This window comes from Prinia subflava, chromosome 8 (assembly GCF_021018805.1).
Source record: "Prinia subflava isolate CZ2003 ecotype Zambia chromosome 8, Cam_Psub_1.2, whole genome shotgun sequence".
Classification (NCBI taxonomy): Eukaryota; Metazoa; Chordata; class Aves; order Passeriformes; family Cisticolidae; genus Prinia; species Prinia subflava.
In genome coordinates this window covers 33,909,975-33,937,269 of record NC_086254.1, presented here as the reverse complement: position 1 = coordinate 33,937,269, position 27,295 = coordinate 33,909,975, and the positions used below count along the sequence as shown (strand labels likewise).

The 27,295-nt window shown below is 54.0% G+C and overlaps 1 protein-coding gene across 1 annotated transcript in view; it reads right to left on the bottom strand.

Annotated features, from left to right (window-relative positions):
- MYH7B (myosin heavy chain 7B) overlaps window positions 1–17,956 on the bottom strand; it is a 29,512-nt gene extending 11,556 nt beyond the window's left edge. The window contains exons 1-21 of the mRNA XM_063404669.1: window positions 17,860–17,956; window positions 16,850–16,953; window positions 15,066–15,209; window positions 14,827–14,983; window positions 14,672–14,699; window positions 13,599–13,695; window positions 12,712–12,735; window positions 10,581–10,673; window positions 9,812–9,875; window positions 9,618–9,716; window positions 8,547–8,650; window positions 7,538–7,676; window positions 6,337–6,455; window positions 5,424–5,573; window positions 4,919–5,089; window positions 3,759–3,938; window positions 3,544–3,676; window positions 3,032–3,108; window positions 1,373–1,460; window positions 842–959; window positions 180–303 (exon numbers count right to left, since the gene is read on the bottom strand). Coding sequence (XP_063260739.1) covers window positions 180–303; window positions 842–959; window positions 1,373–1,460; window positions 3,032–3,108; window positions 3,544–3,676; window positions 3,759–3,938; window positions 4,919–5,089; window positions 5,424–5,573; window positions 6,337–6,455; window positions 7,538–7,676; window positions 8,547–8,650; window positions 9,618–9,716; window positions 9,812–9,875; window positions 10,581–10,673; window positions 12,712–12,735; window positions 13,599–13,695; window positions 14,672–14,699; window positions 14,827–14,983; window positions 15,066–15,209; window positions 16,850–16,953; window positions 17,860–17,956 — 2,310 coding nt within the window. The remainder of the gene's footprint in view (window positions 1–179; window positions 304–841; window positions 960–1,372; window positions 1,461–3,031; window positions 3,109–3,543; window positions 3,677–3,758; window positions 3,939–4,918; window positions 5,090–5,423; window positions 5,574–6,336; window positions 6,456–7,537; window positions 7,677–8,546; window positions 8,651–9,617; window positions 9,717–9,811; window positions 9,876–10,580; window positions 10,674–12,711; window positions 12,736–13,598; window positions 13,696–14,671; window positions 14,700–14,826; window positions 14,984–15,065; window positions 15,210–16,849; window positions 16,954–17,859) is intronic.
- Window positions 17,957–27,295: the final 9,339 nt, after the last annotated feature.

The window sequence follows — 27,295 nt, the reverse complement described above, 5'->3', positions numbered from 1 at the left end:
AGAGACCTGCTCAGAACTGTTCTTTCTCTTCCCAGCCTGCATCTTCCTCTACCCTCCTGCATCCCTTCAAGGGTCACACAGACCCTGCAGAGTACAGGGCTGTGGCCAGGCAGAGACAGGCACAGAGAGTGACAGGAGGGGAAATTTCACCCTCCCAAGGATCAGCTGCTCGCTCTCACCTTGGTGTGACCAAACTTGTACTGTGCAGAGTCCAGCTCCAGGGAGCTCAGCAGCTTCTCTGTGGCCTTCCTGCTATCCACAAACTTGTCTTCTGGAATGGCTGCTGGATTGAGGATACGGTAGCTGCGGGCAGAGCAGAGGGGGCCATGCAGGAGGACTGCAGCACCACCATCACCCCAGAGCCCCAGGCAAGCCCATTCCCACTGGAGCCATGGGGCTGCACCACAGGCTGGAGCTGCAGGTAAACCAGTTGCTCTAGGGCACAGGATTGCAGGCACCCTGGCAGATTTTAGTCCCTGAACATCAGGGAGACTGTGCAAGGAGGCCACTGGCCTCACCAGGCCTGGGCTAAGCAGCATGGATAGATCCCTAAGGTGAGAACCCTAAGGATCCATCCCAAGAGCAGAGGGAAATCTGGGCCTGAGCCTTGCCACCCTCCCCCTGCACCAGCCCTGCATTCAGCACCTCAGACATGCAGATCTCATCCCAAACTCTCCATGCCTGGCACCCCAGAGCCCACAGCAGAGCTGTCCCAAACTGGACAGGCACTGGGGCTGTGTGGGGGTTCACACCAGCCCTACTCAAGCTGAGGGCAGGTCAGAGCCAGGACAAGTCTGTCTGCCCTTGAAACACGTGTGGGTGAGGAAGAAGAGGGGGTTACCGCTGCTTGAAGTCTGCGTAGAGGATCCTGTTGGGGAATCCCTTGCGGCAGATGCGGATCCCCTCCAGGACCCCGTTACACCGCAGCTGGTGCAGCACCAGGAAGGAATCCATGGCTCCTGCGGGGGAGGACACACCTGGAGCAGGTGCTCAGCCCAAGAAGACAGAGCAAATGGGGCTGCAGGCTGGGTCTGAACCCTGGGAACACCCCGTGGATTGAACACGGGTGTTAGCCTGCCCTGCAGGTCTGTGCTGAGCACCAGTGCTGCAGTCTGGGCCTTGGATGGTGGAACTCAGCCTGGAAAACTCATCCATGCCTGCTGTTACACAAGGCTGCACAGCTAAAATGGGAGCCTGGCAAAGCTCATTCTCCCCAGCAGAGGAGACTGATCTGGGTCACAGGAGTTTCACCACTGAGATGGGGTCAGGGCTCATTGGCAGTATGAAAAGGGTTGGGGAGAGGGTGGGTGCAGGAATCCCTGCCAGTTCCCACACGTGGCTGTCCCCAGCTACTGCCCCAGCTGTCCCTTACCTGGGGTCTTTGTCTCGTTGGGGATGATGCAGCGGACGAAGTGGGGCTGGGTGGAGCGCAGGTTGGTCATCAGCTTGTTGAGATTCTCCTGCAGGGCAGACACAGGGGCTGAGGGGACAGCTCTGCTTCCCTACAATGCTTCTCTTTCTCTCCAGCCCCTTTCCCCCACAGGCAGGGAGGGAGCAGACCCTGAGAGAGAGCCCCTTATGGCATGAGGAAGGGGGAATTTCCTCCTGCTCTCCTGGCAGTGGGCATCCCCACCTGGGGCAGGATCAGTGCCTCCTGCCAGCGCGGGAGACTGTCCCCATGGCAGAGGGGACTGGGCTGGCAGGCAGGCCAAGTGGCACAGGCAGGTTTTGCTGTGCTACAGAAGTTTGCTGTGCCAGATGCTTCCCAAGAGTTTGTAGGTAAAGTTTTGCTGGAGGGGAGAGCCAGGGACACGGGACTGAGCATATTCCTGGTACAGAGCTCTGTGCTCAGCAGCCTGCAGTTCCAGTACTGGTGTCCACGCTGGCTGCAGACAGAGGATGTCAGGATATGTAGGATTTCCCTGCACCTCCACAGTGCTTCACCCCCTTTTGGCCATGACTGAGAGCCCTGCTGAGCCACACTGCACCTCCTTTTCTCTCCAAGGCATCTCTTCCCTTGATCTTTAAAGCTGCCTTCCCCTGCCTGTCCAGGACCAGCTCAGGGATGGGAACACCTTCTCACAGCTCCCCATCACCATGGGGCAGACACCTTTGCCCAAGGCCAGTGACTTGTCCAGAAGGATGAAAGTCACACTTTTCCCTGAACAGGAGCTCTGCCACAGAGCTGCCTTCTTCAAGCACCTTGGCAAAGAACCACAGAATATCCTGAGTTGGAAGGAACCCACAGGGATCATCCAGTCAGCTCCTGGCCCTGCACAGACACCCCAACAATAACATCTCATGCCTGGGAGCGTTGTCCAAACACTCCTGGGGCTCTGGCAGCCTCAGGGCTGTGACCTTTGCCCTGTCACCACAAGGCTCTCATGGCAGGACACACTCTCTGTGCTGCCTTCCAGTTAGCTGAGCTCTGGGTTGGACAAATAACTCCTGTGGTGAGCACGGGATGGAGCTGTGTGACATCCTGAGCTGTAAAATGGGAGACAGGGAGCTGCCTGCTCAGAGACCTGCAAGAGCCTCCTCCATTTTCTTCTGCCCAAAGGCTGTCCTTCCAGCTGACAGGAGTGAGGAGAGAAGTAGCACAGACTTAAAGTGATGTTCATGTAATTAATTATCTAAACATCACTACAAGTCTTAACTGCCGCTCTCTCAAAGGCAGAGGGGCCGCCACAAGCGTCGCGAGGGCAGGAGCAGCACCAGCCCAGCCCCGGGGGAGCTCTCCCAGCCTGGGGCCTCGTGTCCTGCCCTAGGAGCACGGGGACAGAGCTGGGGCACTGCCAGGCACAGGCCCCTTGCCCAGGGGTGAGAGGGAGTTGGGGGCTTTGGCCTAGTGGTGGTCCTTCAGGAGCTCTCACGGTCCTTCAGGAGCTCTCATGGTCCTTCAGGAGCTCTCATGGTCCTTCAGGCCCCAGGAGGTACAAGTAACCAAGAGTCTTGGCAGGGAAGTTGGAGTGCCACCGGGACCCTGGGAGCACGTTTCCCTCATGGCCCTGGACGAGGGGCTGGCTCTCACCTTGTGCAGCTGAGACACTGTTTGGAAAGAAGCTGCCTTCTTACGTTTCTCCTTGGTCCCTGGCTTGTGAGGTTCCTCTGTTGGGTTGAAATATTGATTACTTACATCAGCAAAACATCTGCCTGCCCTTGAAGGGCACCCCCAAACACCCCTAAAATTCCCACAGCCCTTGCTGTCTCTAAAGCACAGGTGGTTGTGCCCTACTGCAGGACAAAGGCACTAACCATCAGAAACATCTCCCACAGCACCCAGCTCTGGGGTATTCCTCAGCTCCTCGTAGCAAGACACCCCTTTCACACTCCCAAAGGCACAGGGCCACCACAACAACCCCACAGCCCCACACAAGCCCTTAAACCAGGACCCACCTGCTGAGGCCAGGGAGCATTTTAGGGATCAGTGTGGGTTTTCCCTTTGCCTGGGCTGCCAGGGACAGGGATGCTGCACCAACAGCTGGGCATGGAGGAGAGGAAGGGAGAGACCAAGGTAAAAAACGGGGTGAGGGCATTCCTCACCTGAAGCAGAGCCCACATAGTTCTCATAGAGGGAGGCCAGGAGCTTGTTCTGGGATTTCTGGAACACGGACACCACTGTCTCGTTCAGGGGGTCCTTGTTCTTGTCCAGCCACCCCACGATGTTGTAGGGCACCTGTCCCCGGAGAGGAAAGGTCAGGACAGCCCGGTCCCTGCCAGGGGAAGGTGTGGGGCTGGGAAGGGCTGCCAGGACGTACCACACCGGCGTAGTGCACCACCTCGAAGTGCGCCTCGTACTTCCGCTTCTTGTCCGGCCGCGGCTTCTGGAAGTTGGGTGACTTCCCGATGTGGTTGTCGTAGAGCTTGGATTTGAAAGTCATGTCAGAGGCTTTGGGGAACATGCACTCCTCTTCCAGGATGGACAGGATTCCCATGGGCTGCAGGGAGAGGGGGGATAAGGAGGGCTGAGCTCAGTGCTGCCACATCCTGTGGATGCTGACAGAGAATTTTTTTAGGCATCAGGCAGCAGCAGAACCTGGGAAAGCAAGTCAGACTTTCCCAGGCACTGCTCTGCAGGAAGATATTCCAAACAATTTCTAATCTCTGCACCTGCTGCTTTTGCAACTTGTTTACTTGCAAAGATGCTTATGAAAAGGTGTTGCTCTGAATGACCAATCATGTTCCATTGTGTCAGAATACTGTGTAAAAAGGATGTGCCTTTTAATAAACTTGGCTATATGCCCTCCAAGAAGATTGGAGGATATTGTTATTTCAGCCTTCCTGAATATAATAACAATAAAAACCATCCCAAAATGGGATTCTCTGTGCCACTGAGCACAGGCTTGACCTGGGAGACCCCATCCTAATCCAGGTGCAAGACATCAGCCAGGAGGCCAAGCTGTCACTGCCATATTCCAGGCTGGCTCTGACTCCCAGCCCCATGTGGGACTGGCCAGGCCTGCACAACATGGGAGTTTGCCCTGGTCCAACAATTGTTGAGAAGGAGGGATCCTCAGAAAAAAACCCCACTCTCCTTCATGCAATGGTGGAAATAATTTCTACAAGCTGCTCTGAATCAGCAAATGCTCAGGTAAGAGGCACTGATGGGCTGCAAATGGGTAGGAAGAAAGGGGAAGAGATGATTGCCCTCTGGAGGAAAAGGCTGCACCATGTTTTGTGGCTCCCCAGTGGGTAGAAACAGAATTTCCATGTTTTCATGAAGTCAAATTTTGTGTCAAAAAGGTCTCAAGCAGCTGGAGGCTCTGAGCTGTGAGTGTGGAGGAAAAAAAGTTGGGCACTTGCCACTGACCGGGGAGGGAATAAATTAATTTTGGTAGCAGAGCACCTCTCTGCTGCAGCCTTTGCAAATGAACCATCCCCCAGCAGTACCATTTCTGTGCCCTGCCTCATGCTCTACCTTCTCAATCAAGTCAATGCACGCCTGCAGGTCCAGGCCAAAGTCAATGAAAACCCATTCGATGCCTTCCTTCTTGTACTCCTCCTGCTCCAGGACAAACATGTGGTGGTTGAAGAACTGTTGCAGTTTCTCGTTGGTGAAGTTGATGCACAGCTGCTCGAAGCTGTTGAACTGCAGGAACAAAACACACCTGAGTCAGAAGGAGGAGCTCCAGAAGTGAAGGGATTCACTCTTGTGCTTTGCCTGGCTGTGAAGAGTGATCCCCACCAGGCTCAGCTGTGTTGCTACCAGAGCAGGTAGCCAGCAATCACTAGAGATGTGCCCACAGCAATGTTAAATCATTCCTTGATTGCCTGTTTGCTCCAGATACATCAATCCAGACAAGAGCTCCTTTTCTCATCAAGGCCAGCAGTTTCTTAAGAGGAGACAGAGCTCTCAAACCAGGGGACTGAGTTTGCCCTTACAATACTCCCCTGAACCCACTGCAGGGGCCTGCAGGACTCACATCAAAGATCTCGAAGCCTGCAATGTCCAGCACCCCGATGAAGAACTGCCTGGCCAGCTTGGTGTCCAGGGTCTTGTTGATGCGGGTCACCAGCCACTTGAACATGCGGTCGTAGGTGGCTTTGGCCAGGGCCCCCACAGCGTACAGCACCTGCCAAGGCAAACCCCAGGGCACACAGTGAGCTTCTCCCTGCTCCTGCAGCAGCCACAGGCTGGGAGAGAGCTGCTCCTGGCACACAAAGCATGGACAGACAGATCCAAGGAGTTCGTGGTTACAGCATAAGTTCCAAAATTAGTTTTACGTTCCTCACAGGTGTGTTCCTGCCTACCTGGCTTATCTTGCCTCCAAGGTCTTAGGCTATAAATTCAGTTTAAAGTGACATTTTCAGAAGCTTTGTGCCTGGCAGGAGCCTACAGCCCACTTTGGATAAGACATCAGCTCCTGAAGTCCTCTTGAATTGTGCTCAAGGACTGGCTTGCACTATTCAAGCCAGGTCTGGGTTCCCAACTAGGGTGTGGCAGGAATCTGACAAGACACATGTTTGGTATATTTGAGTCTTCTACAAGATCAACTCAGATGAGTGTTTAGATATGTAGAGTTTTCTACTTTTCAGGGCTGAACTCTTCACAGGAGTGTGACTGTCTCTGGAGCAGATCCATTGAACCTGCACCTCCTGTGGCTGGGGTCCAGCCCACATTTCAAAGACACTGCACTGAACCTCCAGCCCTGGCTGATGTGCAAAGCTATCAGCCAGCTCTGCCACCCATTTTCCCTGCTCCTAAAAGCCAAGAACGGTGGATACACCTTCTCTTGCTGCTCTGGACTCTCCCCCTACACCCAAGACAGTGAACTGAAGTCCCAGTGGTACCCCAGTGTGGGCAGGGGACACGTGTCCTGCTGTCCTGTCACTCACCTGCTCCACGTTCTGACCTTTGGTCACGTACTCATTGCCCACTTTCACACGAGGATGGAGCAGCCCCTTGATGAGGTCAGCTGAGCTGATTCCCATGAGATAGGCAGCTTTGTCAGCACCTGCAAAGCACACAAAGGAGTGAGGAGTGCACAAGGAGGGTCTGGGAAGGGAAAAAGGAACCAAAATAAAAAATGACCTGCTCTTACGATGATCGGTGCTAACCACACTAGTTCTTCCACCAGAGTCTCCTCCAGTGTCTAATGTGATTTTCCATCTTGGATAGTCTATGATGCCTTAGAGTTTGAACCTCCTGACTGAGAAGTTACTGTTTGGAGGCCTGCTGCACCTCATCAAGTGCTTATCAGGTTTTAGTCTTCTTGATCTGGGAGTCTCTATTTGCATTCTCCAGTGGAGGTTTGAATTTCCACACAGTGAGTTTGAATTGCCCAGAAGAGAGATGATTGTCTTTCATAAACTCCTAATAGCAGATGGTAGCTAGAAAATCACCTCTGTAGGGAAATCACTGCCATATCAAAACCTTCATTAACTACCAGGTAGCAGCTAAAACCTGTGCTGCCACTCCTGAGGCAATGAGAACTTTTCCTTCATGAATGTTAACATGACAAAGACTGATCCAGGTAGTCATTTCTGCTGGATCCCTGCTGAAACTTTCCAAGTATGTGCCAGGGCTCCCCCTTCTCACCCTTCCACATGCTGGAATGTCACCCTCTCCCTTCAGGTTTGCTCTGCAGCCTGACTGTTCTTCGATCTGTGAATTGCATTGGATTTTGCTGAACAACAAACCAGGAAAAGTGTTAGACAGTGATTGTGTCCTACTCTAACTGCTCTCCAGGAGGCTGTGAGCTGAGCAGGCTGTGAGCTGAGCCCAGTCTGGCTCATCCTCTGTGGATGCCCTGCCTGGAATGCTGCCCAGTGAAGTGCAGGAGATGAACAGCAGGAGGAGACTGCACAGGGTGAAGCCCAGCTGGGGTGTGACACCCTGTGGTGCTGCTGAGACAAGTCTGATGCAAATGAGACCACCTTGCAGAGAGACTGTCCCAAATATTCCTGCTCAAGGACAAGCCCTTGGTGCACACCCAGCAGGGTCTAAGACAGTGTGGGTGTTTGGGGTCAGGGTCACTGACCAGGCATAGGGAATTATCCCAGCCTGGGCAGGTCTGGAGCTCAGAGCCCAACTCACTTTCAGTGCCGTCAGCCTCTGCCTGCTCCTCCCGCTGCTTTTGCTTGAACTTCATGTTTCCAAAGTGCATGATGGCCCCCACTATTTTATAGGAGCCGTATTTCTCATCGTTGCTGAAGCCCAGGATGTCCATGGCGTGCTGAGGAGACACAAAGCAGGAGAGAGAGAACAAATTCACCACGCTGAGGTGAGGGTGGGTTCCTTCTCCCACTGTCTCCTAAGGTGCTCTCCCTGTCCTGGGGCTGGGCAGGGTGTCCTCTCTGGTGGGCACCTAACCAAGGAATCCTGTCCACGGGCTTTGAAAGGGGCTCCAGCTCCCACAAGACCTATTTGGAAGCAAAAGCACTGGCCTAGCATCCACAAGGAGGAAATTTTCCAAGCTGAGGGCTCAGCAGGAGACCTGACTGATCTCTACAGCTCCCTGACAAGATGGGGCAGCCAGGGGGGATCAGGCTCTGCTCCCAGGGAACAAGGGACAGGATGGGAGGGAACAACCTCAAGCTGTGCTAGGAGAGGCTCAGGTTGGACATCTTCTTCTGGAGGAATTCTGGAGGAGTTTCTTCACAGAAGGAGTTGTCAGACATTGTCAGGGGCTGCGCAGGGCAGTGGTTGAGTCCCCATCCCTGGAGGTGTCCAAGGGAGGACTGGATGTAGCACTCAGTGCTCTGGGCTGGGTGTCACAGTGGGGATAAATCAAAGGTTGGGCTCAATGATCTTGAGGATCTTTTCTAAATTTAATGATTCTGTGATCCTCTTTCTCACGGGCACTACGGGAAGTGCTCACATGCCACAGCCCCTTCCTCATGCAGGGAATTACTTTCCTTTCCCTGCCTGGATGAGGCTGTTGGTGGAGACTAGAGTCACTCTGCCCCTTCTTTAGGCTCACAACAACCTCCAACAAACCAGAGCGAATTCCCAACTAATTTAAAGAGGGACACACTGGAAGCCAGGACACATCCCCAGAGCTGCCCAGAAGGAGGCTGTGCCCTCCCCAGGGCTGTGCACGTACATCTGTGGCCATGAGCTCCTCGCCATCATCCAGGTTGTCCACTGTTGTCACCCCCTGGGAGCAGAAGTGGTAGTCGTAGGGGTTGAGGGACAGCAGCAGCATATCTGTAGGGGCATGACATGCAGAGGGTGAGGCCAGCCTGGCAGGAACATCCCTGGGCAGAGGGACAGCCCTGCACACAGATGGAGCAGGAAGGCTTCCCCAGCCTCAACCAGAGGGCACCAGCTGGAGGAGGAACTGTCTCTTCCAGCACAGGCAGGTCCACACATGGGTCCACATCTTCTGTGCTTGCTATCTTGGGAAGTGGCCTGGCTGCAGACTGATTTAGAAGTGGCCACCATGCCCTTGTGACTCCAGATAAGATTACTGCTCTCTCAGACCTGCCTAATAAGGTACTGTTCAGCACCAAGCTCAGGAGCCCTCATCCAAGAGCTGACCACCCCTGGGGGCTGTGCCAGCCATCTTCTGCGTGGGAAAAGGCTTCTGAGTGTGATGGGGCACCAGGAGGCTGCTCAGAGCACAGAGCTGCCCCAAAATCTCAAATCAGGTGGGGCTGTCCTGGGGATCACATCTACACCAGTGCCCAGAGAGAGCTTGCAGCTGTTTCCAAGCTCACCTGAAACAGGTCATCCCACTTGTTGAGGAGGCTGCAAAACATTTCCCTCTATCCCAAAATGAGTAAATCTTCAGTCTGCACATGCTGAGGTCAGTGCTGTACCCAGCACCCCAAGAGGACTCCGTGCAAGGCAGCTTTGCAAAGCACATTCCCACCTTGCAGATGGACCCTGGGTGACCTCTGCTCCTACACAGTGGCAGAAAGGGCTTTAGTCTGCCTTCTCAGCCTTCTCAGTGAGGATAATGGAGGCTGGGCTAGATGACCTCTTGAAATCCCTTCCACCCGGAATTATCCACCAATCCTATGATCCTGCAGAGCTAGCAAAGCATTCATGGGCAGAAGCTGCATGGTGAGCTGGGTCTGCTCATTCCTGTGGACCCCAAAGCTGACAACAGAGCTCTCTGGGGCTGTTTTCAGGCCATCTAAGGGCTGTGCTACATCTTTGGCTGCCTTACCTTGCAGCTCTGGTTTCTTCCCAGAGAGGATCTGGTAGAAGATGTGGTAGCTTCGCTCTTTGGGTTGCTGGAAAATCACTCTGGATTTTTCCAGAAGATCTAGAATGAAATAGGGCAGAGGGGTCAGAGCCTGTTCCTTCCCAGAGCTGAGCACAAATAGTGGCAGGAATTCCCTGCCCAGTGCAGCTACTCACAGATGTCAATGTCTGCAGAGGCCAATTTCCCTGAGGGACCAAAGTGGATCCGGATGAACTTGCCCTGAAAACACACACAGGAGGTGAGTGCTGGGCTTGGCTACAGAGGTACAGCTCTGAACAGCCCCTAGAAGCTGAATTCATTTCCTGCTTCTTGAGCTTCTGCTGATTCCAGGCAACTCACTGGGCTCTGTAAAGGGTTGAAGTTCTCTGGTTTGTAATGTGAAGAAGCTCAAAGAGTATTGCCCAAGGGTTTAAATACCAGGCAGGCAGAAATTTCACTGACAGCAGATAAACCCCTGTCCTCAGGTCTATTCTTACCCTGACCATTTCTGCAGGGCCCTGTGACCCTGAGCCTGCCTGCAGCCCCTGCTCTGTGCTGGGCTCAGGGTCCCCCAGCAGTGCCCCCCTCTCCTCCAGGCACAGGAGCTCTGCAGCCACAGCAGACCCAGGCTGGGCTTAGCAAAAACGGTGCTGCTTCCTGCAAGGGACACACTTGTCTGTCCCAGAGCACTCCAGGCTGTGCTCACTGTCCCTCTCAGCTTTGCTCGTGCCAGGGATGGCTCTCCAGCCTCAGGCTGTGGCACCAGGGCCATCCGTGCTGGCCACCATTTGCTGCACTGATGTAACCAGAAGAACTTGGCTCTGGCAGTCCAGTCCCCGGGAAGCAGCTCCAGCTGCCTGCTGCGTGCCTGTGGCTCCCAGGGCACAGACCCCTGTGCATCCACCCAGAGCCAGGCACAGCCCCCTGCCCCGCTGAGGCACTCACAAAACGCGAGGAGTTGTCGTTCCTTATGGTTTTGGCATTGCCAAAAGCTTCCATGGCTGGGTTAGCCTCGATGATTTGATCCTCGAGGGTGCCCTGGAGAACAAAACCAAAGGATGTGTCAGCTCCCACAGAGCCAGAGGGGATCTGTCCCCAAGGAGCAGCGCCAGGGGCTCCTTCTGCACTCCTCAGCTGTCCGTGGGACCTGCTGCTCCCCAGGCATGTCCCTGTCTGCCCAGGCCATGCAGCTCACTTTAGGGACCAGCACAGCTGGGGTGTGCAGCAGTGCCTGCCCTCTGTGGCCCTCTCCTCACCTCAGCTGCAGTGCCAGGCTGCTGTCCCCTCTGCACACAGCAGTCCTCACCCCTTTCTGAGGAGCTACACTATGCAAACCAAGAGCAAGCTCCTGTTGTCACCACAACAGTCTGAATCACTTCAGGCTCTCTGACATCAGGCACTTCCTTTTTCACCAAACCAAAGTCTAGGACAGCTCCCATCAACAGCATATTGTGAGATGAGGTCCCTACACCAACAAGGTGCATTGCAGGGTCCCAGTGTGATGGGAATGCACCACGAGTCCCAGCTGGCATGATCTGCTGGGAATACTGGGGCTCTCCTGAGCAAGGCCCAAGATGAATCCTCTCCTAACCTTGTTTTTCCATGTGTGTTTCCCTGTTCAAAGATAAAGAGACAGCCTCTGCCTAATGCAGGTAAAGCAGGACAAGGATTTGAGGAGAGGAGCAAGAGACTGGTGCCAAACCACGTGAAGGACAGTGGGATTTGACACCTGATAGAGAGCTTGGTGGTACAGGCACCTGCAAGATTTTTCATGAGAGCTTTGCCCATCCTTTGACACATTACAATCCACAGGGCTTTCCTCAGGTGGGTGTCACAGCACAGCTGGTCTGTAGCTGGACAAGATAAATCTGTCTATAACATAAACTTAATTTGGCTAGCCTGGCTTGTTCTAGAAAAGAAGTAGAACAAGTCCCTGGGTGAGCAATGACAGGATGGATTTGAACTCAAACAGGGACCTGAGCCAATCATGTTCAATCTGGAATGCAGACATGGCACTGGCTAAGGAGCTGGGTGGTGTCAAGACCCTGGCTAATCAGCTGTCCAAGCCTGGAAAATTTGAACCCTCTATATAAGAGGGTTTTGAACAATAAAATACGCTGTTTGTTGATGACCTGTGGTGAATCTTGCCATTTCTGTCTCCAAGAAATGTCCCCATGTAACAGGTGGGGAACACCAGCTCTGGGCTGCCCACCCAGAGCCACGCTCTCTTTCCAGTGCTGGAACCACAACTGCTCCCCACCTCTGCAGCTCCAGGTGTTTGAAGGGCAAAAGAGACAGGGAACAGCTGTGAAATACACGGTTACCAAGACACTATCACCTGAGTATCCCTTCATTTCTTATCTCTAAATTCAGCCTGGCCTAAAATTACCTGGCCTGGGAGATTCTGAGGGCAGCCCCAAGACCCACAGATTCAGGCCCTGAGCTGCCTCACTCTGTTTGTCCAAGTGGTCACTCGTGTGATGACAAACATCCCCAGCCAAGGGCGTGCACCAGCTAAAGGCTCCAAGAAACCAAGGGCCAAGGATGTGGGACTGAGCTCTTGGGGTGCTGGGAGCCCCAGGGGCTGAACCTTGGCTGGGTTTCCTTGGAGCAAACACCTCAGAGGTGTCCCCCAGGCAAGGCCATGAGCTGCCTGCAGCAGCAGGAGTGCCAGTCCAGGGCTTTGCAGAGCACAGGGCTGCCTGTGGCAGAGGGTCTTCTCCTGCCCCTCAGCTCCACCACCCCAGCTGGGGATCCTGAGGAGGATCTTCAGGGTGTGAAGGCTTCCCCTCACCTTTGGAGGAGCCCACACCACTCCCAGGCAAACACTGGATAGAAATTACAGTTTGAAGGGTAATTATCCCTTGAAGGAGAGGCTGGAGTCAGAAAGACACCAAGAAATGAAACAGCAGAACTTCCAGCTATGGGAAGGAGGGAGATACAAAGCCAGGTGGAGAACTAAGCACTGCCAGGTGATGCTCCCAGACCTAAGGTAGAGGCCCCACACGTCACCCCAGCACAGATCTGTGGTGCAGCAGAACTCTGTCCTCAGCATGAGAGAGCCCACAACACTTACCCCAGTTTTAGTGGCAAGAGCTGCCTAGAGAAAGGAGAGAAAATTTTCTTTAGAAATTCAGAAAAGCCAGTCAAGAACCACAAGAAGCTTGGTCAGAAAAGCAGGGCATGACCATTTAGTGCCAAAAAAAAGTCCAAGGAAAAAAAAACTTGGAGGATTAAACTTTATAGGAGAGGCCAAAAAAGTTGTTAAATAGATTAGCTCAAGAAAATAAAGAAATGCATCAAAAGGCAAGAACAGTTAAATTCAAACTCAAAGAAGAGGAAAGAAAATAATGCTGAAGTATTGCTTGTCTGATACCCAAAGCAGCCAGTTTGCTTCCACGAGGGGAAAGCAGGCTGGAGCCTCAGAGTATCCAGAAGAAATAAGCAATTGCAAAGGCAGCTCAAAAATAACCAGCACCAAAGAAAAGCAAGATTCAAAACAAGAGCAAGAAAAGCACAAGGTAGAAAAGGGTCAAAATTAACAAAAGGAGGGGAAAAAAAGGAGAAAATGCTGAAAAGCAAGGCTTAAAAGAGGCAAGGTGGGAAATGGAAGGTTTACTTCATCCCTCTAATGGTCCTTAAGAAGATCCCTGGGGTGTTGAAGGAGGAAGAGAAGAGAAAGAGAACAACTAAAACACCTCTTCTAGGCTGCACGGACTGAGCAGCCACATTTAAAAAAAAAAAATAAAAATCCATTTCCCCTTGAGCAGAATAATTTCAAGCCTTGCTTGTTCAAAAGTCAGGGAAAAGCCAAGCCCTGGGTGGGTCAGACCAAAACACGTTTCCAAACGCAAAAAGTTGGGGAAGAAAAAGCAAGAAGAAAGGGGAAGAAGGGAAAAATAATTAAAAAAGAAAAAAAGAAAAAGAAAGAAAACAAGAACTTGTTTCAAAAGAAGCTCTTACTACTTTCTTGCCCGGTGTGTCGCCCAAGGCTGCGACAATGGCAAAGTACTGAATGACCCGCTTGGTGTTTACAGTCTTACCAGCACCAGATTCTCCGCTTAGAGTAACAGAAATACACAGATCAATGGCATGAGGCAAAGAACAGGCACCACTCATCCCAGCCACCCTGCCGGGCTGCGCCCCGCCCCGGGAGAGCGGAGCCTCGCAGGGATGGGGCGGCTGGAGCTCTCAATCCCCCGGGACGTGCTTGTGTTTGGGGCTCGCCTTTGGAGCCACAGCCAGCTCCGGGCTGTCCGTGTGCCCCCGGCCGCCAGCCCCGGCCCCCGGAGGGGCTCAGCTGCCCGCTCGGCCGTGCCCCGGGGCTGCAGCTGTCCGGAGCCGCTCAGAGCTCAGCACGCCCGGCTTTGCCGGGGCACCTCGGGGATGGCAGCGGCGTGGCGGGGCCCGATGGTGCCCGCTGCGGGCGCGGGGGGCTGGCGGGCCCCGCTGAGCTCATCCCTATAGTTAGTGAGCCGCTCTCCCATTGTAATCCCAGATCACAAAGAGCCGGGGGGAGCGGGCAGCGGAGCCGCCACCGGACACGCGCCAAGCATCTCTCCGCAGCCCCTGCCTTTCCTAATTAGGCCATGGCCCGGGCTAAAAATGTCCGTGGCTCCTGGCAGCGGCGAAGGGTCCTTTAGAGTCCTTTATATAGCCCTTATCTATATGTCACTTGAAATCCACCTGGCCTCCACCCTCCCACGTCACCCTCCTCCCCCGCCGCCACCCCTCCGGCCACCGTGTCCCTCCGGCCTTGGCCTCCATCTCTGCTTTCCCCCGGCTCCGGGAGGTGCCGGTGCCCGGGGCGCCCCACGGCGGCTCCCGCAGCTGTCGGGGTGCGGGGGAGCCCGGCTTTGTCACCTGGCACGGTGGCGGCGGCAGCCTGGGCGGGCAGGGTGACAGCTGCCGGCACGGGGAGGGGACACTGCCGGGGGGGCTCCTCTGGGCACAGGGTGCCCATGCGGGGAGCACAGCACCGGGGCTGTCTGCTCGCAGCGGGGCTGGGCAGGCACAGGGGATGGAGGGGCACTTACGTGATGAGCATGGACTGGTTTTCACGGTCTGCAAGAGAAGGAGCCGGCGTTAGGGCAGCCCTGTCCCGGGACCCGGGCTGCCGGGGATGGGGTCCCCGGGGTGCCGGGGATGGGGTGTCCCCCGGGGATGGGGTGTCCCCCGGGGCAGGGCTTACTGCGCAGCATGTCGTTGTAGGCGTTGTCGGCGATGGAGTAGATGTGCGGCGGTGCCTCGGTGCGCCGCTTGCCCTTGTAGGCTGCCACCACGGGTGCCGTGTACACCGGCAGCCACTTGTAGGGGTTGATGGTGACACAGAACAGCCCCGAGTAGGTCTGCAGGGGGAAGAGGGGGAGATGAGGGATGGGGGTGTCCCGGTGCCCCCTCACCTCCCCACCCCATGGGTGCTGCCCTTACGTAGATCATCCAGTGAGAGTAGCGGCGTTTGAGGTTGTAGAGCACGGAGGCCTCGTTGAGGTGTGTCAGCATGGCCATGTCCTCAATCATGTCGAACTTGGGGGGGTTCATGGGCTGCACCTCGTCCTCCTTCACCACCCGTGTCTGTCAGGGGAGGGGGACACATCAGAGGGGCCCCAGTCCTCACCCAACACCCTCTGCCCCAAACCCTGCCAGGCGAGAGGACACCCTGACAGTGCCCTGCTGGGGACAGCCTTGGCCCCAGCGCCTGCTGCCATCCTGGCAGGGCTGCCCAGCGCTCTGGGGTGACAGCCCAGGGCAGCCCCAGCAGCACCCGGCCACACAGCCCAGCTGGGACAAGCCAGCCCGGCTTGTTCCCTCCTCAGGGCAAGGGGCTCTTGCTGAGCCTGGCAGGGGGGTCCAAGTTGTTCCCCCACAATGTGCTTGACACCGCCATCCTGTGTTCTCCTTCCCAGTCTAAAAGCCCATGCCAGGGCTGCCTTTTGCTCCAAGAGATCCCTGGTTATCTGAACAAACAGCTGAAGCCTATACCCCATCACTTAAAACTGGATTTATTTAATCCCACGAGACCAAGCACGGGGAAAATATCATGTTACGTATCTCGCCTGGATGAAAGAAGCTGGATTTAGCAAATGGTCTTGTTAATAAAGATTAGATGAAATCTTTCAGAGGTTTACCTTTTTTATGGGTGAAGCGTGTGGTGTTAAAGGCAGGAGGGTACACAGAAGGATAAGGGAGGGCTTTATGTCTCTTGAAACTTTCTCCTGGAAATGCTTATCCAGGGAATGCTGATACAGTTTCTGATTTTGTAAATCCATGACAAATCATTTAAAAAACAACTTCAAGAAGAAACAGCAAAAGAGTTTGGAAACTGCTCTGTTCTCAGAATCTGAAGGAATTCTAAATATCAGAATAAACTTCTAAAATTTATAACTCCTCTATGATAAATTGTACTTTGGAGAGGGCAAATCTTTTTACTTGCTTTCCAAAATTCAGACAAAAATATTTTCAAAGCCTTGACACATTTCAAAGACAATTGCTTCATTTTTTTTTCCACTTTTAGCAAGCACAAACCCTTCTTAGTGCTATTCTGACTACAGAAGAAATGGAAATAACAAAGTGTATGATCTACACCTGGTGAAGTCCTTGTTCTTTTCCCTAGTTTCATACCAGTGTGAGTCTCTGCTCTGCAGTGAAGTTGCAGGGTCATGAGACTCCCACAACCAAGAAAGGAATATTAATTAAGCTCATTTGCAGCTAATTGCGCTGGATATTATCTTGACAAATACCAGCTGGTCCTTGCTTGCTTTGCGGGGAAAGCTGGAGCCTCTCCACCAGACATAGCCTGTCCTCCCAACAGCTCACCCCAGGGCAAATCTGGGCTAAAAGGCGCAGGAATTGGCCAATGGCCCCTTACCTGTTGTTTCAGGCTCCGGGATGAGCCGGGCACTGGTTCAGCATCACAAAGGGCTGTGCTGGGGCTGCTTCCCCATCCAGGAGCTGTGCCGGGCCAGCCCCACCGTGTCCCGCAGGACACCCCGGCTGTGACAGCCACCCCTCGGTGGGAGATGCTGAACTGGTGCCACTCTGGCAAGGAACCGGCCTACGTGTGCTGACACTGCCCTGTGTGTCCCCCCGGGGCACGACTATCAGCACGACAGGGTTATCAGCAAGAGCTCAGGGCTTCAGACGTGATCTTGTCACACGTATCCCCCCTCCACACACACTTGCTCTCCCTTGGAAAAGGAAAGGTATTTGCTTACTTCGTGATCTTTGGTTTCCACAGTGACTTTGCCACCAGAGCTTTCTTTTATTTCCACTTCGATATAGGCTTCTTTCTCATCTGGGATCCAAGCTCGCTTCTTTCCTGGAGGAGAAATGGGGAAAGGAAAGGAAAGGAAAGGAAAGGAAAGGAAAGGAAAGGAAAGGAAAGGAAAGGAAAGGAAAGGAAAGGAAAGGAAAGGAAAGGAAAGGAAAGGAAAGGAAAGGAAAGGAAAGGAAAGGAAAGGAAAGGAAAGGAAAGGAAAGGAAAGGAAAGGAAAGGAAAGGAAAGGAAAGGAAAGGAGAGGAGAGGAGAGGAGAGGAGAGGAGAGGAGAGGAGAGGAGAGGAGACATAATACATGTTGAAATGTAGGCGACCATGTGAAATTGTCAACTGAAAGCCACATAAATGCAGTTTGATAATGTGGAAGGACAGTGATTATTCCTTCCCATGTTTTTGGTCATAGGAGTGGAGATTTCTTTGCTGCCTTCATGTTTAGCAGCTTTTTATTTTGGTGGGGTCAGCTTCTAGCCTGACAGAAATCTGCTGCTTCATGGGTGCCTGCACTCAGACCGTCATGAGAAGAGGACAGCGTGAGGAAGCAAAACTCTTCTCTTCTGCCAAACTGCAAGGAGCAAGCTGGGCTGTGGATCCTGGGCATGGCAAGCCATGGAAGAGCAGGGTGGCTGGGTAGAGAGGACACCTCCAAAGTGAAACAGCTGCAGAAGGCTCTGACACCAGTCCCTCAGCCCTCCTGCCCCTCAGGCTCGGGGGGGATGAAGGATCACCTCCACCCACACCTCAGCGAACCAGGGGGAAATCAAAAACCTGCTTTTCTCAATTCTGAGATCTTCTTGCCCTCCAGGGTGCTGGGGGAATCCTGCAGTGCCTGTGATGCCTTGAGGAGCAGCACAGGAGGGAAAGGGGCAGGGAGGACTCTGAGAGAGCCATGGCAGAGGGGCAGGCTCAGGGACACACACGGGGCTGTGCTGAGCAGCCTGGGGCTCTTACCATCGAACGGGATGGTCTGAAGCTTCAGCTGCTCCGTGTAGCTCTTCCGGAGGTAGGGAGCTGCCTCCCCAAACTCGCTCATGTCCAGCAGAGACATCTTGTCCAGCTGAGGGAGACTTGGCAGCAGCAAAGGAAGAGTGAAAGACACCTGAGTGCTGAAAGCAGGGAGGGACAAGGAGTCAGTACATGGGGAAAGCGCCCGCCACGGGGTTGAGAACCGAGAGTGACACGGACACCAAACTAGCTTTTAATTTTAGGGAGTGAGAGAAGACAGTGACAACAATGCTAGCTGATAAAAATTATATCAGTGAGACAATTACTGAATACTTTCACTTCTGATGCTGTCATCCCCACACTGGAAGTCCCAGCTGGGTGAGCCGGAATCGCTTTGGTGTCAAAATCCACATTCCCACTTTAGGTGGGATTGTCAGTAACACCTCTTTCCTTGATAAGCTCAGCTAAAACCTTTCCCAGCTCTGCAGACCCGTTGGAGCCCTGCACAAAGACCCAGGGCTGTTCTGCTGAGCGGTACTGCAGGAAGATAAAAGCAAGGCTGGATGTATTATCCCTGGGAAGACTCTTCTAGAAGGCTGCTGTGGCAGCTGCTTGGAAAAGCGCTTTTATGACTGAGCTTCCTAATATCCATCTAATGCAGTGCCACCCTGCAGAGCTCTGGAACGGCGCAGCCATCACGGATGGAGCCACAAATTGGCAAAACACACAGTCCTCAACAAAAATGCTCATGATCCAGGTCTGTCCCACCCTCCCCTGTGCCACCAGAGCCAGCCCCTGTCCTCTGGGATCAGCCACCCTGCAGGGGCGAAGCGGGTTAGTACAGGGGACACGCGTGCACACAGACATGCTCTGTATTACTGACCTTGGTGCTAGGACCGAGTGGCTCTGTGCATGCTGCAAAGCCCCTTTTTATTGTGTCTGTCAAGGTCAGAGTGGGAAAAGATATGTCAGAAATTCCCATGTGTCATGTCCACACAGCTCCATTGGTGCTGCTGTCCCACTGCCCGGACAGACACAAAAGGCAAACTTCACTTTTATCTCTCTGCAAATGCAGCCTGGTTATTTTTATTCCTGTATTGTCAGGCGAGTACAAAGGCAGAGTGAGTGACTGCAGCTTGGGAAGGCAGCACAGCTCTCCCAGCCTGCTCTGCCTGCTCCAGTGGGGAGCTGAGGAGTGAGAGCTCTGCCAGTTCCTCCTGCACCTGAGCACTCGATCCTGTTGCTCCTGCCTTGTGCCATGCCCGGGGAGCTGCTGCTTGGTGGGATGTGTGTGCCTGCTGGCTTTTCCTGCTGGAACATCCCAACTTCTCACTCAACTCTGGCTTAGCTCCTCCAGACTGTCTGGAAGGGGAAGGACCCTGGGGTTTGATCCTCCAGGTTCTTCTCCCTGAACCCCTCACCTTGGCATGGGCAATTATTTTGTGGCTAGGCCAAGTTCATAATCTCTCAAGAGAGAAGTTGCTGGGTTTCCTGCACACCAGTTTACCCAAGGGTGCTGTGTACAACACGGTGATCACAGCCTGGAGCACACCTCCATCCTGGCAGCACCACCATGGGCTGCCCAAGGTGGGAACAGGACACCCCGGTGCTGTGCCAGCTCAAGGAAAAGCCATTTAGCTGCTGGCATCCAAAGTGCAGTGAGGTTTCTACCCTGGAGAACCAGGGCCAGTGGCTGCAGGGTGTGATATTCCCCACTCAGCACCTCTCACACCCCAAAGTAACTTGGGGCTGCTGTACCCTCCTGACAGTGGGGGAAACTGAGGCAGGAGTGGTTCAGGATCAGCTGTGCAGTGCTGTGCCCAGGCTGGATGTGGCACAGGCTCTGTCACAGCCAGAATAGCAGCACTGGAGGCTGCTTTGGGCATGTGGCTTCAGCCTGGGCACACAGCCGAGGCTGCAGAGAGATTTTTGCAGCCCCTGCACCTGCCCTGAATCTGAGCCCCAACCATGGTCAGTCTTTCCATCCAGCACACAGGTTTGCTGCTACAACTCTCAGTCTGGGTGCCCAGTGCTGTCATCTCTGCACCCCCCAGCAGAAAGGTCCCTGCCCTCCCATCCTGCTTTGGAGAGAAGTCTGGGAGATTCACAGGGTGGAGGAGGACTCCAGACCCATCCCCTGTGGGTTGAGCCCCAGCAGGGAGGATGCCTGGGCTCAGGGATGGGTTGATGTTGCCTTCAGTGGCAGTGCAGTGCAATGTCAGTGCTTTGCATGGTGCCAGACCCCCCAAGAACTGAAATGCTCCCATGGAGGGGAATCTGTAGCATGAAAAAGGACTTTGGGTACATCAGGATAAAATGGGGTCCACTTCCCTGCCCCATGTGGGCACTCCTCAGCAGGTTACTGTTCAGGAGTGCAGGTCCTCATCTGGATTTGTGAGCAGCTGCTGCAGAGCTGGACTCCACCAAAGTATCTGCTGCATCCCCCCAGGGGAGACCATGGGGACACCAATCCTGAGGTCCCTCTTGACCATGGCATGCTCAATCTTGCCAAGATGGCACAGTTCCAGCATCCTGAAGAGCCACAGGCTCTGGAGGACCACAGGTCCCTCTGGAGTTACCCTGGTGGTCTTCTGCCTCTCTGTCCTGGGCTCAGAGCCAGGTTTCACCCACTCCCTGGAGGGACCCGTGGCTTTGGTGGGTCCTGTGCCAAGTACCTTTGCCACAAGCGCCCTGGCAGTGGGATGAGCCCTTGGCCCAGACCCACCAGCTGGCCCAGCCTCACACATTCTTCTCAGGGCATGTACTCGCCCCACACTCTGCTCTCCTCCTCCCCTGCCTTATCTTTAAAGCGATTTTATTTTCGGAGATTCCTCCTGCAGTTCCTTCTGTTCGCCCTGGTTTCTCTCCCTCTTTGAAGAGGTTCCAGCAGGGTCCATCAAAGGCCAAGCAGATCTGTGGAAGGGGAAATGTGAATTGGTCACTGCAGCAGCTGCTGAAGGGTGCTTCCGCCAGGTTTGGGCGTTTTTGGCGCTGTGATGTGGTTTTTCTGGATGGTGGGAAGCTCATCCTTGTGTGGCTGGCAAGGCCTGAGCTGTGCCCTGCTCAGGCAGGTGGGACAGGGCAGTAGGATCCTATGGACCTCCCACAAAACCCCATGGGCACAACGAGGAGCTCATGGCTTCAGCCTGAGCAGAGGGGAGTTTTCTTTAGGTGGCTCTTGCCCAGAGTGAACAGCCTGCCCAAACAATCCCCCAGCCCTGCATGCCCACTCTCAGCAGTGAGATCATCTCCCCTGACCACTGAGACACCCCTGTACTTCCCCTGGGCCCTGTGCTTGGTGTTGGTGTCCCATGATACGATGGAAAAGGATGGGGCTCTTCAGCCAAGTCCCCAAGGGCTGGACAAGCCTCTTCCCATGGGACAGGGCACCACCAGCACCAGACAGCAGAGCTGCCCCTTCAGGGAACATTTTGTGGTCAGACCAGCTCCTAGCCAGCCCTGAAGAACCAGGAGGGTGCCAGGGGCTCAGCCACCCTCTCCAGAGAAATCCCCTGGCTGCTCCCTGACCCCCAGGAGGAATGTTTCCCATTAGCAGGCTCTGATAAGTGGCAGGAAGGAGAATTACTCTCCTGTGTCAGGCAGCTCACTAGAGGTTTCCACACTTAACATATCCCCACTATCAGCTCCCTGAAATGCACTGGAGGGGGGGTGCAAAGGCGGCAGATTAGATAAAGACAATCTGCAGAGGAGCTATTTCAGGCATATTTCCATGGAGTGGGAATGTCTGCTTGCAGCGAGGCAGGAGGTGACAGGCCAGTGCTGCCAGAGCGCTCACATCCCTGCAGCTCAGCCTGGCCGTGCAGGGCCCCCTCCAAGGCAAACCCCTAAGCCCCTCTGCCCTGTCCCACCAGGGTGACAGATAGCAGCCACCAGCCCAGCACAGCCCCCTCGACGTGAGCAGGAGATGGGGACAGCAGCAATGCTGCTGCTGGCATCCCGCAGTTAAGGTGCTCCTGTGGGGTTTAGGATGGGGTTAGCACTGGATCCCCTCATCTCACTGCTCCCTGGGCACTTCCCACCATGGGTGCTGCCTGGATGTCCCACCCTGGGGACAGTGCTGTCCCTTGGCTGGCAGTGCTGCCTCTCTAAGCCTTCATGAGCACACACACACAAAGCTGCTGCTGCTATGAGCACCTGCAGTGGTTCCTGCCTTGCCATGCACGAGCCCTGGGCAGCACGGGCATGTTGATGGTTGATCCTCCACACAGGGAGCCTCCAAAATGAACATCAGGAACGAGAAAATTCCTGGAAGAGACATGGCATGAGAAATTAGTGTATAGAGTTAACAAGCAAGGTCACATGCAGGCATGGAGAGAGTGAGGTCACTGGAGACTGGCAAAATTGGAGAGGTTTTATTTGTTCGCCTTGAATTTTTCAGTGTTGAGGTTCTGGGGGTTTTCTTCTGGGGATTGCCATGATGAAGCATGTGTGTAGGAATGAAGGTTGTACTGAACACTGCAAAATTACAGGAGGGTGTGTGCCTTCGGTGGGGTTTTGGCAATGCACTACAAAACAATGAGAGTAAAGAGAACATTACCCTGTTCATCTGAATACTTAACAGCACCTTAATTGCAGCTGGCCTGCCAGGACAGACCCTGGAACACGGCAGCCTTTGGGAATCATGGCCAGCAGCTGCCTTGGAGGCTGCAAGGGAGGAGCAGAGGCTGATCAGAACCAGAGCTGGGCTGCAGTTCTGACGCTGTGTGGGCATAGTCTGCCCCTGCAGTGCCCCAGCTGCTCTGGTTTTGCACCAGTTTTCATCTGCTGTGAGATCTGGGAGCAGATTTGGGGGATTTTTGGAGGAGGATGGGTGGGTGTTGTCCTGTACATACACACCAAGCCCAGAAAACTCATTCCTCCCATCCTAGCCCCTGCTATCTCCATCCCTCTTGTACCTTCTCCCTCACTCCATGGGAACCTTCCCCACTGCTCGGGGTCATCAACTCTCACACAAGATTGAGCTCAGTCCATCCCATGGCAGGGGACAATTGTTCAAATTGGCAACAGACATGGGAGCACTGTATGGGATCTGCTCAGCTTGGACCTTTCTCGAGACCTGGGAGGGAGGAATATTCCTGCATGTCCTCCCATCATGACAGCAGAAATTCTCACCTCACTATGGCACATCAGCCAAGATGGGCTTTTATGTGTCAAAACTGCAGTGGATTTCTGGTTCCAGGTATCCAGTCTCTAGTCTGGACTGCAGACAGGAGCTTTCCCCTGTAAACCATCCCCTGTCCCTAAACAAGGCTCTGTCCCATGGCTTTTGGGCTCAGGGTTTACCTGAGCACCCAGCACAGCAGCTGAGCTGGACACACACACAGAGTCTGTGCTCTGAGCTAATGGGTGGCTGGTAAGTGAAATAACCTTCCTTAGAATCTGTAACTCCCTCCTGAGGGGCAGCAGAAGGACGGCACTGATCTCTGCTCCCTGTGACAGGGACAGGATCTGAGGAAACGGCTGGAACTGGCCCAGGGAGGGTCAGGTTGGAGATCAGGGCAAGGTTCTTCTCCAGAGGGTGCTGGCACTGCCCAGGCTCCCCAGGGAATGGGCACAGCCCTGAGGCTGCCAGAGCTCCAGGAGTGTTTGGACAGCGCTGCCAGGGATGCCCAGGGTGGGATTTTGGGGTGTCTGTGCAGGGCCAGGAGCTGGGCTTTGAACCCAGCGTGTCCCTTCCAACTCAGGATATTACCAAAGCTCCCTGAGGAAGTTAAGTGCTGCTGTTGGTGGGGATCTGCTCCCAGGCCCAGCTGCTGGGTCCCTGCACGTCCAGCCCTGGGGCTGTGCCTGCAGGGTCCTGCTCCCTGCCAGCAGAAGGGGATCCTCATCCCTGGCTGGTCCCCACCCTGCTGCTGTAGAGGCTTGGGCACAGCTCAGGGAAGCAAAGGTGCAGCCTGGCACAGCAGCTCCGCTCGCCACCCCCCGGCCCTGCTGCCCCTCTGGCAGCCAGGCCCGGGCTATTTATACCTCACTCCACGGCCACTTCATGGCACAGAAGGGTCTGGTGGAAAAGCCAAGGAAGTGAAATTACTTTGGGGAAGAAATGACACTACCCGCTTATAAATAAACCCGGGTTTCATTGATCCTTTAGATGCTCCCTTGGCAGAGTCCAATGTCACCGCTCCAGCAATGCAGACAATACTCGGGCATTGTTTTATTCTCAGTTACAGGGAAAAGGACAGCACCAGCTGCCATTCTATCTTTAGCCCATGAGAGCACCCTTCAATTGTTCTGCACTTCAAACAATAGCCACACGTGGGAGAGAGGAGGATTGCTGGCTGTACCAGAGCATTTTGCATGGAAATACAGTCTTAGAGACAATAGATTTCTGTCACACCCTGGCTGGAGCTGGTGCTTATACCGCAGGGAAGCCAGGGTTCCAGAGCTGTCTTGTTTTTCTTGTGGATGAAGGGCCAGCAAGAGATTTGGCTCCCCGAGGAGACCTCTGAACTCTCTTCCATGAAAACAGCCCTATTGTTCTGTCTTTATGGGTCTGGTGCTGGGCGTCACATCATCTCCTCCTGCCGTGGCTTTGGGGATGCTCTATTGCGAACACTGATTTCTGCATTGATGTCCAAATATCCTGAGGTTAAACAGAGCTGCTCAAAACCTCAGACTGGGCTAAACTGGTTTCTCTGCAGCTGGAAATGCAAAACAGAACCCAAAGGGGCTTTGGTGGGTTTTTTTTTCCTCGTTATAGAGTACCAGGGAAGCCAGTGTGCGAGCGATGAGCAGCTCCGTGGAGGGGCAGCTGCAGGGTATGGACTGCCCGTGCGAGGCTCGGCAGTGCTGTGGGCAGGCGAGCTGCCGCCTCTGGTGGCTCTGCCGTGCCCTCGGTGCCCTGCCCGGCTGGGACACCTGGGACATGCCGTGGGCATCCCGGGGATGTACCTGCTGCAGAGCCCCGTTCTCTGTCGGGCTCGGCCGAGTGCGGACAGCAGGGTCATGGCACAGCTATTCATCCCCCCGCCGCGCTCTGCCTGATGCTGTCTCGAGTTTCAATTGTCTGAGCGCAGGGCAGCCTTTGAAAGGGGATGCGACAGCCCAAAGCCACAAAGCCCATCTTTGAAGGCTCTTTAACAGGGAGAGGAGAGGTTTACAAATACACAATGCTTTTCTTTAAACTTTGCGGGACTCTATTTTTAGCAAATAAAGATAATGGCCCAGTTGCTGTTGTTCATCTTTTGTTGCATGGAACATGCCAAATGCTTACCATGTCTGCCATATTTTTTTATGATTCCACCTCCTCTGAGCTGCATTGCAGTTCTCTGACCCTGTGGCAGAGATTAGGAGCAATCTGCATGTACAAATCCTCTCCGGGCTACTGGATTACTCTGGAAAAAATCTCATTCTCCAGAGTGAATTAGGAAAACAGACAGAAAAGGCAAGTCACAGCTCTCTATAAAATACTTCTATTTGGAGTAGGGTACACTCATTTCAGGAACTCCCAAGGAAAGGGCAGAGCTTTCTTCCCTAGCTTTTTGCAATGAACTTGGACTATTTTTGCAATGTTTTGCTTAGAAACTGAAGCTTTTTATGCCCTTTCTCACAGCAAACATCAGGTAGGGGAGACACAGGACCCTGAACAGGACTGAGGATTGAGAAGGGAAATGCTTCTGTTTGAGAAAACTTTGTCTTTCTGCACCCTTATGAAAATTTGTTCCTCACTTCTGGTGGGGTCTGAGCTGGATCCTGGCCCAGGGCAGTTTTCCAGTGAGATAAGACTGGATTACCAGTTGCCAAATTCACAGCCTGGATCTGTATTAATTAAGGTGTGAATCCACAGTTACTGACTGATGGGACAGGAGGGAGGAAAAAGAAAGAGTGGATTCCTGTGCCCAGAAAACAAACAGGGTGGGTGTCTATAGAATCACAGAATGGTTTGGATTGGGAGGGACCTTAAAGTTCATCTCATTCCATGTCCCTGTCACTTCCACATCCATGTCCATGTCCCTTCCACTAGACCAGGTTGCTCCAAGCCCTGTCCAGTCTGGCCTGGAGCACTTCTAGGGACCCAGGGGCAGCAACAGCTTCTCTGGGCACCCTGTGCCAGGGCCTCCCCACTCTCACAGAGCAGAATTTCTCCCCTATATTCCATCTAACCTGTCCCCTGGCAGTGGGAAGCTCATTCCTCTGATTTTGTCACTCCATCCCTTGTCCCCAGTCCCTCTACAGCTCTCCCGGAGCCCCTTCAGGCCCTGAAGGGGCTCTGAGGTCTCCCCAGAGCATTCTCCTCTCCAGTCTGAACACCCTCAGCTCTCCCAGACTGTCTCCAGAGCAGAGGGGCTCCAGCCCTTGGGGATCTTCATGGCTATGCTCCAAGCTCCCAGGAGAGCTGCAACTACAGAGCTTCATTTCTTCATACGAACAGAGCTAAAAAGCTCAAAATGACCTGGACAACTCCTGGCATAGGTAGCAGGATAAAGAGCCAGTCATGTCCCAGCCTCTCCAGCACTGATGAACTCTCTGTGGAGGGTGACCAAAGCAGGTGTAACAACAGGCCCTGTCCAGCTTGCTGGAGGCACACCCCAGGGTCAGCGCTGCCTCTGCATCTTCCTCTTAGTGCATCTCACCTCAAGGTGCCCTCCTGGGATTTCCCCTTGCTGCCCCTGGGTGTTATCCTTAATCCACCCAGTCTCTGCAGGTGAGGGGGTCAGAAACCCTCCTGTATGGGCAGGTTTGGGGCAAAGGGGTTTCTGTGGGGCTCAGCACTGGTGCTGTGGGGCTTGGCACTAGTGCAGTGGCACACTTGGTGCTTTGGTGGCATCGCTGCAGGGGCCGCTGCTGTCAGAGGCCCCTCTCTGCTGGGGACAGCTTTGCCCTTGGGGACACGAGCAGTGCCCAGTGCCAGGGGCAGCATCAGTGGGACTCAGTGGGACCCCCAGCCCCAGGATGGCCCTGCCAGCACCCCCCGGGAGCACTGAGCAAGTGGAAACCTCAACTGTGCAAACGCTGCCTGTGCCCAAAGCAAGTGCAAAGAGAGCTGGGGTGTGACAAACAAGGACAATTTATTTACAGAAGAGCAGCAAAAACAATGAACTTATTTACATGGTAAGAATCCTAATAACAACTACAATCTATAGAATGTATTTACAGAAGGGTCTAAGAAATAACAATCTTTGAAATGTATTTACATAAGGCCCAATGAAATAACAACCTTTGAAACATATTTACAGAAGGCTCTATGGAATAACAATAGTCATAAGATATTTACAGGAAACTATCAAAGAACAACCTATTAAACACATGTACAAAATGAAGATTCCCACAGCCAGCATCTCTGTCAGTTCTGGAAGAGAAGGAAGCAGCATGGCCACTCCAGCCCGGCCCTGAGGGCTGCTCCCTGTGCCCCCAGGCTGGCGCACACTGGCACAGTGGAACTCTGCCACCAGCACTGAGCCCAGCTGGGGCTGGCAGCCGG